The sequence below is a fragment of the Argopecten irradians genome, chromosome 3 (genome assembly GCF_041381155.1).
Source record: "Argopecten irradians isolate NY chromosome 3, Ai_NY, whole genome shotgun sequence".
NCBI classification, from domain to species: Eukaryota; Metazoa; Mollusca; class Bivalvia; order Pectinida; family Pectinidae; genus Argopecten; species Argopecten irradians.
In genome coordinates, this window is record NC_091136.1 from 25486790 (window position 1) to 25495930 (window position 9141).

The 9141-nt window shown below is 33.7% G+C and overlaps 1 protein-coding gene across 1 annotated transcript; it reads left to right on the top strand.

Annotated features, from left to right (window-relative positions):
• Positions 1-1917: 1917 nt before the first annotated feature.
• LOC138319589 (chymotrypsinogen A-like) lies at positions 1918-8127 on the top strand (the record flags this gene model as incomplete). The annotated part of the gene is made up of 6 exons (XM_069262740.1): positions 1918-2072; positions 3095-3171; positions 3579-3662; positions 4858-5076; positions 7478-7647; positions 7889-8127. Coding segments are annotated over 6 exons (861 nt in total), but the record flags the coding sequence as incomplete, so codon positions are not given.
• Positions 8128-9141: the final 1014 nt, after the last annotated feature.

A 9141-nucleotide genomic window follows, 5' to 3' on the forward strand; every position in this document is an offset into this window, starting at 1 on the left:
TCTTCATATAGTCAAGTGCATACTTGTCCGTCAAATATAGAGGGCTTACCAGCCACCAGAAAAATTCATGATAACGTGGTGACGTGTTATATTTTCTTTTCAACTGATATATTACCGCATCATATAACATCATAAAACAGCTGCCAACTCTACGTCAATGAAAATACATAGACTTCACATTTGTTCTATCTTTTGTGTTTTTACCATGTTGAATACTCCATAAATTTGACAGGTGTGGACGTCGAGGACGTGAGATGGTGCAGATGCAGATGCATTTTAGGGTTTCCTTTCTTATCATATCAACAAGAAGACAATGGAATTGATTGTTTTTAGTTGCCATTATCATTACAATTTAATCCATTTAAAAAGCCTTTTGACCTATAGGATTAGGACAAAATTGTATATCTTGTAGATTCAAATTAATTTGCAAAAACAAAAATATTTAGATATGTAGAGCTATTTATACTAAATCCATGCTAGTTTCTCTTTTATCTCAACAAGACAAGTGCAAGACATTTAAGGAATGTGTTATCGCTTGAACGTGGATTTTGTAGCCATTATTCAAATATAAGTCTTATAGTTGAAAACAAAAATAACTAAATTATTGCTTGTTAAGAATTAAACTGTAAATAGCATATGATCCATTTTTCTTCAGAATATCTCAACATTTATCATATTACTTACTCAGTGAGTGATATGTACATTAAAGGAACAATTCAGTCTAAGAGTACATTAAAATTTGCATATATATATCGGAAACAAACCAGCTCTAATGGAAATTAGATTAGTTGGTTTTACTGACTTATACCAGAAAAGTCCACTGTAGTGAAATGTATGTGAAATGTTTAAACTCGCTTGCTGTCCGCCATTACACATTGTGCTTGGACGTCTTGTATGCCGAACCCTGGTCCTAGCCAGTGTAGTATAGAAATTTTTGTCTAGAACTACTCAAATCGCTTTTACAGTAGTGTTTTAACATTATTATGTGCATGTTTTGTTTAAATATAATTTCACCAACTCCTCTGTGGTTATGTATTGCATTTGTTTAACATAGGTGACTTTGGCTCGGGTATGGATACAGCTTACATGTTATACCTGCTTAATCGTATTGATCAACGAATTGGAATTTCAACGTTATCAATCAAAATTCTTAACAATGTCTAGATTATGTCAATATTTCTTGTTATATGTTTCATAAGGAATGTAGAACAAATCATTTATGTCATATTTTGCTTCATGGTTATGTAACAGAATTAGCTTCAATGAATGGCCCCATTAAAATATAAGTTATAAGATGTTTCCTAAAAATGATTCATTTCTCTACTGTACAATAGCTACAACAAACTATTTCGACGAACATCAAAATATGTTGCCTTTTTGTCAAGGCTTTCTTAACTCCAGACGTCACGTCATTGTTCACTAATGTTCATTCATGAACTCATCAGACTGACACAGCCAATAAAACGTTCTCCATCTTACACTTGTGAAAACAGAAACAAAATATCGACAAAGTCATTGGATATCAGATGAATAAAATAATGGAAATATAATGTATATGAGATGTACATGTTTTGTTTAAATATAATTTCACCAACTCCTCTGTGGTTATGTATTGCATTTGTTTAACATAGGTGACTTTGGCTCGGGTATGGATACAGCTTATATGTTATTCCTGCTTAATCGTATTGAGCCAAATCGTATATGTCGTCAAATGTTACTTTTGATCATATCATACTGTGTTATACTACATTTAACAGTGTGCTTTAATAAATAATAGATGGTATAATGGCTGTAAAAGACTAATAAAACACTATATAGTTCTAAGGGAGACTTGGTTCTTTAATCCAGATAGAATATATTTTAGTATAACACATCAAAGAATAAAAAACAAAACTGTCAACTAAATGTCCATTTTAATTTAAGAATTTAAGTAGGATTGTCAACGGGGATGATGCCACAATCGGCGCCAATCCCTGGCAGGTATCACTCCGATCCAGTAACAGTCATATCTGCGGCGGAAGCATCCTAAATTCTACTGCTGTTATAACAGCCGCACATTGTGTAGACGGAAGGTAAGGACTGTATTGTCTCTTACACTACAACTTAATTAATGATGATAACAAAATAGAAATATTCATATTCACAGTGAGAATATTATCTGATGTGAATATACTTTTCTCCGTCCCGACTCTTCTTTGTGATTATTACTGAAACTTTCTAGGTCGATGTCGACATATTTTCGTAGGACCATTGTCTGATTTTAACAAAGTACATGTAATGGAACATTATTTTTGTGAAACGCGTGATCTGATTCCCTTCGATTTTACTAGTGTCCGTACAGATCTTGTTTATGTCTCGTTTTGTAGAAATTTAAATGAAAGTAAATACTTTGTATGGTGTTCTTGTCTTATCTTTAGCATAATTTTAATCTCATAATTATCGGCACTTTTTTAACAATTCTGAAATATACGATACTGCGGGTCGTCTTATCCGTACCGCGTTGTCATTATATCAGCCCAGTAGCTGACTATCATTACGTCATCTTTTAACATTAACAAAGTTTCACACAGAGATTCTGGCATTCATTTGGTAAAGTATCTTTTAGGCTATCTTTATCAATGTATTTAACGATAGATCAAATCATCTCTAAAACTGAGAAGTGATGTATCCATAATAAAAGTTTTAATATTTTTATTATTTTCAATACTATTAACAGACAAACTAAAATAATTGACCTAGCACAAAATAACTGTATTGATACCGTGAGATTAATTGATTTAAAAAAACCATTAAGGCATCAAAATTCATTAGTTCGATCAGAAGTACCACGAAAATACGGCAATAGCGACAATATTTGTTAAGAAACTTCCTGCACAGTTACGTAAAGATGATTTCAATGATAAGACTAATAATAACACGTGCAATCATTTTCCGAATATTCATTGTATGTTAAGAATTTCAACATTGTTTTCTGTCTAAACAAAAAAAATCCATTTAACGTATTCAGATATCAACAAATGAAGAACACCTTTTCTCATTGCATTCTATTCTGACGAACCACGTAAATCATGACATTAATGTATTTGGCTTTTAGCGGTGGATCCTATTCCGTAAGGTATGGCAGCGGAAATAGACTAAGCGGTGGATCCGTAACCACAGTCACAAAAGTAACCATGGTGAGCATTGTGTCCTCCATGATACTGACGTTGTTAACTAAAATATGCACGCATCATTAGTATTCTGTATGATATAAAAATAACCAAATCAAATGTCCTTATTTTCATATGTATTATGTATCAACAGTGTTAATAATGTGTTTATAAATGGATATAATTGCATTTGACTTGTCCCCAGTTTGAAGAATAATCTGAACAGGTCAAAAAACAGCAACCCATACAATCATAAATCATCTAGATGGAGGAATTCTATAATCCTGATTTAAGGTTATAAAGAAAATAATGTGCAGTTGAAAAGACATTCAATAAAGTTATGATGAGAGAAAAAGTGATTTCAAAGAAAATGTATATATATGTTATTTTGAGCAATAAATTCGATTTGCATTTACATTGTATTTATTTAACATCATCCAAACTACAATTCAGAATCTGGGGCATTTCCGAACGACATCGCAGTACTGACGGTGAATGGAATGAATTTGGATAGTTGCGCGGAATGCAATAACTTTGGATAGTAACTGGGAATGCAATAACTTTGGATAGTTGCGCGGAATGCAATAACTTTGGATAGTAACGCGGAATGCAATAACTTTGGATAGTTGCGCGGAATGCAATAACTTTGGATAGTAACGCGGAATGCAATAACTTTGGATAGTTGCGCGGAATGCAATAACTTTGGATAGTAACGCGGAATGCAATAACTTTGGATAGTTGCGCGGAATGCAATAACTTTGGATAGTAACGCGGAATGCAATAACTTTGGATAGTAACACGGAATGCATTAACTTTGGATTGTAACACGGAATGCAATAACTTTGGATAGTAACACGGAATGCAATAACTTTGGATAGAAACGCGGAATGCAATAACTTTGGATAGTAACGCGGAAGGCATTCCCCTAAATTCTAGGAGCATAGGCTGGATTGACAAGTAGAATCACCGGTTGGGGACGAACTTCAGGCACAAGTAATAATTGTTTCTGGCCACTGCTGCATTTACTACCCAGGATAATTCCTAACTTGGAAAGAGCTATATACAGTAGTCGAGATTACTAGTTTGAGTTGGAATATCTCTTCGTTTTCCTCATATAATTCATAAACTTTGCAACTATCTTTATCGCACTATCCAAAATGCTCCAAGAAGATTACGTCAAATCAATGACATGTTAAGACCTTTGTTGTTTTAATATGATAAGATTTTTTTATTAATGATCTTTTTCATTCTTCTTCCATCTGTTGCAAAGCGTGATGTGATTATCTTTAAAATTGTTAGAAAAGATGGTTTAAAATTTCGTAGATTTGTTTCAAGATAAATAGCCAATAACATCATTGTCCTTGAAGTTCATTGAAATGAATCAGAATCTTTCCCCATTGGTTGCAAAAATTCGTTTGCTTCCAACGAGGAGGTGGAGAACTAATATTGTCATCAATTCATGTGTCTTATCTCGATGTTAACTCTGGTAAAAACGATTGTGAAAATCCAATATACTGCTGAGTATATCGGCATGTATGCATTGAAAAGTTAGATACGTATATATCATTATAGTAATCCACATTCATTTATCAATATGACTGTAGAAACGAATCATAGAATGACATTTTTACTGGACACATGACGTCACAATCAATACTTACCCGCAAGGACAGATAAATCTGTAATGTGCAAATACGGAATATTTAATTACAGTTGAAATCTTTGTTTGTATTAAAGTCTTCCTATGATATGTATTTAATATATATTGACGGCATTGAAACCATAGTAGATGATAATCACTCTAAAAACCCGTACACATATTTCTCTCTTCCGGAAACCCTTCAAGGTACTGATGTGAAGATTTTGACGGACAGTACGTACAAGAACACGTGGGGAAATAACATATACAAGATACAAGATACAAGAGGTTTTATTTAGTGTTGTATGCATACAATGAAATAACATTAGCTCTGTAGAGCTATTCTTACGACAAACAAAGGTATAAACATTTTATAACAACAAAGGAGATTGTATTAATGTAAATGATAGGATAGTAATAATATTGTCAAGTTATGAATAGTTTAAATTTATCACAGCATGTAGTTTAGTTTCAAAACAGAAAACACACAATATATAGTAGATACATTCTATGGGACATGTTAAAAAAGCAAAGCTAAACGAGATGCTGTATGAACAGTTCCATGCTACATTCTACCAACCAAACTTAAAAACGCTGGACAAGGTTCGTATATACATACAATACCAATATGGTATAGGTTAAAAATTGACAGAATACATGCTAATATAGCAGAACCTAAAACAAATGGAGCACGTTTGTAATACATACAATGTGGATAGTAAGAAGAAAACATAAAAGCGCAGATTATAAAATAAGACAAACAAGCAGAGACAGGACAATAAATTAAAAAAAAAAATCATCTTAGTAGTGAGCACTTTAAAAGGATTTCAGACATAGAATGTTTACATATGCATGTGATATATGAAAAAGCACTAAGAGTAGAAAATTATGTTTGTGCAACATTCTGCGAAGCGTCTGATAATTATCGACCTTCCGGAGTTCATTCGGCAGACTGTTTCACACCTGGGCAGCCTCAAAACGAAATGATTTTTTTCCATATGAGGTTGAGTTAACTCTTGGTTTTCTGATTGTGTTCTCTGTTTTGAAATTATACATAGGGTCATTTTTAATAATTAGGTCACTTAAAAAATCTGGTGCTAAGCCATTTAAAATTTTAAAAACCTCTGCAGCCATAGACTTTATTCTGATGACATGTAAAAATGTAAGTTTGTTTCTGCGTAAAATATCTATCACAGGTGAGGTAAAATCATTTTTAATAAAACGCAGAGCTCTTTCTTGTATCTTTTCCATCTTTCTTGTGTTGCTGAGGCATAAAAATGCCATGCTAAGGGACAATAATGAAAATTTGAAGTAATAAAAGATTTATAAATAGTCATTTTGCCCATTTTGGTAAGGTTTCCTCCTATTCTTTTCAAAATAGCTAATTGTTTGGAGGCCTTTTTGCATAGTTTGGAAATGTGGTTGTCGAACTTCAAAAATGAATCAATTTCTACACCTAATAAGCTTACAGAGTCATCGCATTCAATGTTCTGGTCCCCAATACAAAATGACTTTATGTTATCATGCGACTTCTTTCCGAAACATATTGCCTGGAATTTACTAGGGTTTGCTTTCATTCCATTTCTGGAGAACCAGTCAATCAAAAATATGCTTTCATTTTCCAGGTACTTTTTAGTTGGACTGGGCAGTTGCTGATGTAGGATAAAGTGTTGTCATCAGCATATTTATACAATACACAGTTTGTTAAAAAGCTAATAAAAATGTCATTAAGAAAAAATATTAAAAATCAGTGGGCCGACTATGGACCCCTGAGGAACTCCCTTTCTGAGCAGCTTCCAGTCACTGACCCTGGGGCCGAGCCGAATCCGCTGCTTTCTGTCACTGAGGTAGCTGCTCATGAGACTGATTGCAGCCTCATCCAGCCCATAGGCTTGCAGCTTCCCCAGCGGCAGATTGTGGGGGATGGCATCCCTAGCTCTGGGTCAAAAATTGGATTCGCCAATTGAAATTTGCGGGTCGCGTGTCGATCTACCTGGGTATTCTTCACGGGGACAATTTTTTATATCTTTTATATTGATTAAAAGAAGGGGAAACATTTAAGAATGCCAATTAAACATGTATTTCAATCCTAATACCTTTATATTTCATATATCTTTTATTGAAATATATATATAAAAATACTGGGCTTAATTGAATGGAAATATTTACTTAATTTTCATCACAACAGAAGTACTAAATTAAAAAAAAATAATTGTCAAACCTGTTCAGTATCAGTTGAAATAATAAAAAATATATCTTATTTGAGAGAAAGAAAAAGTGAAAATTTCTTTGAAATTTGATTGATTAAAATGTATTTATATTTACTATTAATATATTTTCATAAATTAATGTATTTTTTTCAAAAATGTACACAAAAATTCTGGAAAAAAAATCCCTTCCTATTTTTTAACATGATTTTTAATGAATTCCTGAAGTTGTACCGATCCGGGCCGACTATTATAATTATCCAAAATGGCGGCCATTACGATTGCAAACTTTGTGACTTGGGGGACAGTTAGGCCTATTAAACATTAAAAACGTGAGTAAATCATTTACAGTTGTAAGCTGTGTTTGTTTTTGATGTAATGCTCACTAGCTGTAATCACAAAATGTATTGAAAGGCCAGGTAATTGTTTTCTAATGGTGGCCAATCGGCCGATCAACTTCAGCTGTAATACACACGTGTGACACTACCAAGCCCAGGCATCATGCAGTCAAACGCCTTGGACAGATCCATCAGTATTGCACCAACACATTGATGGTTGTCCAAGGCCTGACGCCAATCCTCCAGAATTATGTAACACGTGTCACATTTGTCTTCAAGCAGAAGATGGTGCTACCCCAATTAGTGCATGTAATGTAAGGATATATTCATATACATGTATTTTATCAATAAAATAGGATTGTAAAATGTTATTGCTTGGCACAAAAAGTACGTATATGTGTGGTATATAAGAACTTTTATAATAGAGTATGATATAAATAATGAGAAAGGTAATAGTATTTTAAAATCAACTTAGTTGTTCGTAAGGAATTAACATTTGATTTTTTTTAAATCAGTATATTCGGGAAAGATATAGTATTTGTTTTCATGTAACAGGGTGACAGTGGTGGACCTTTGGTGTGTGCAAATGGCAATACCATGGGACTTGTTGGAGTGACGTCATGGGGCGCGTCTGGCTGTCTAACGATCTATCCGTCAGTGTATGCCGAGGTTAACACTTACAGGGACTTTTTGATAAACAATTCTGCATAGTTTTGAGACAAAACAGCGTGTGAACATTTGACTTCATTCAAAATTTGTAATTTGGTTTAAAGCCAATAAAACGCAAGCAAACTGATTCAAAGTTATTGCATTTTCTTTAATTTTCTCTTGTGATACCCTGTAAATGACTCTCGTTCATACTTGTACCGTAAATAGGAATATTGTGGATGTGGTCATATTGTAGCTTATTTCGGCATGCAATCGTTAACACACCGAAATTTGGCCACGTATCTATTTTTTGATAAAACGAACAATATAGAGAGGTAAATTACTCAATCACATTACATAAACATACATTCAAGGTATGTTTTGTCAACCGGAAAAAAACGCAAGACGTGCGACGCCAAAATATCCCAATTTACGGTATTCGATAGACAACATGCAAAATTTGATTAGGCTTAACCTACGACAGCCATAGCCAGAATTTGATGGATATGTAAGTCGACTTAACGACTTCGGTATATTCGTGTTGTGTCGTCTCCAATTGTTTAGTGGAACTCTTACCCTTTTAATAGTGCTATAACACTGATGCTGCCGAAGATACCAAGCAACACACCCCTCCCGGTCACATTATACTGACAACGGGTAAATCAGTCGTCCTTCTCCCGGAATGCTCATGCTGAGCAGTAAGCAGGAGGAGAAACTACCACTTTTATAGGCTTTGGTGTGTCTCGGCTAGGGGACAGAAACCAAAGCTTACCTCATAGGGACGAGCGCTCAACCAAAGGCCAAAATGTTAGTAGCATTCATTTCAAAAATCCTAATGACAATTGTTCAAAGAAACTTATTATTCAATATAAAGATTAGGAATCTTTGATTCGGTCAATATGGTGTTATACTGCCATGGTAGAATAAAAATGAATCAGAGTGGTATAACACCATAAAACAAAAATTGACTTCGACAAAGGCACACATTTTTTTACGACATGGATAATAAAATAACCATTTGAAAGTTGTGGATTATTTTCTATTTGCTACAAAATGTGTGCTAACCATGGTACGTATAATATATACATATATCCAAAGTTCAATTGAATTTACCAAGAAATGTTGATCTCTTCATTCGGAATGATCTAATTTTATATTAA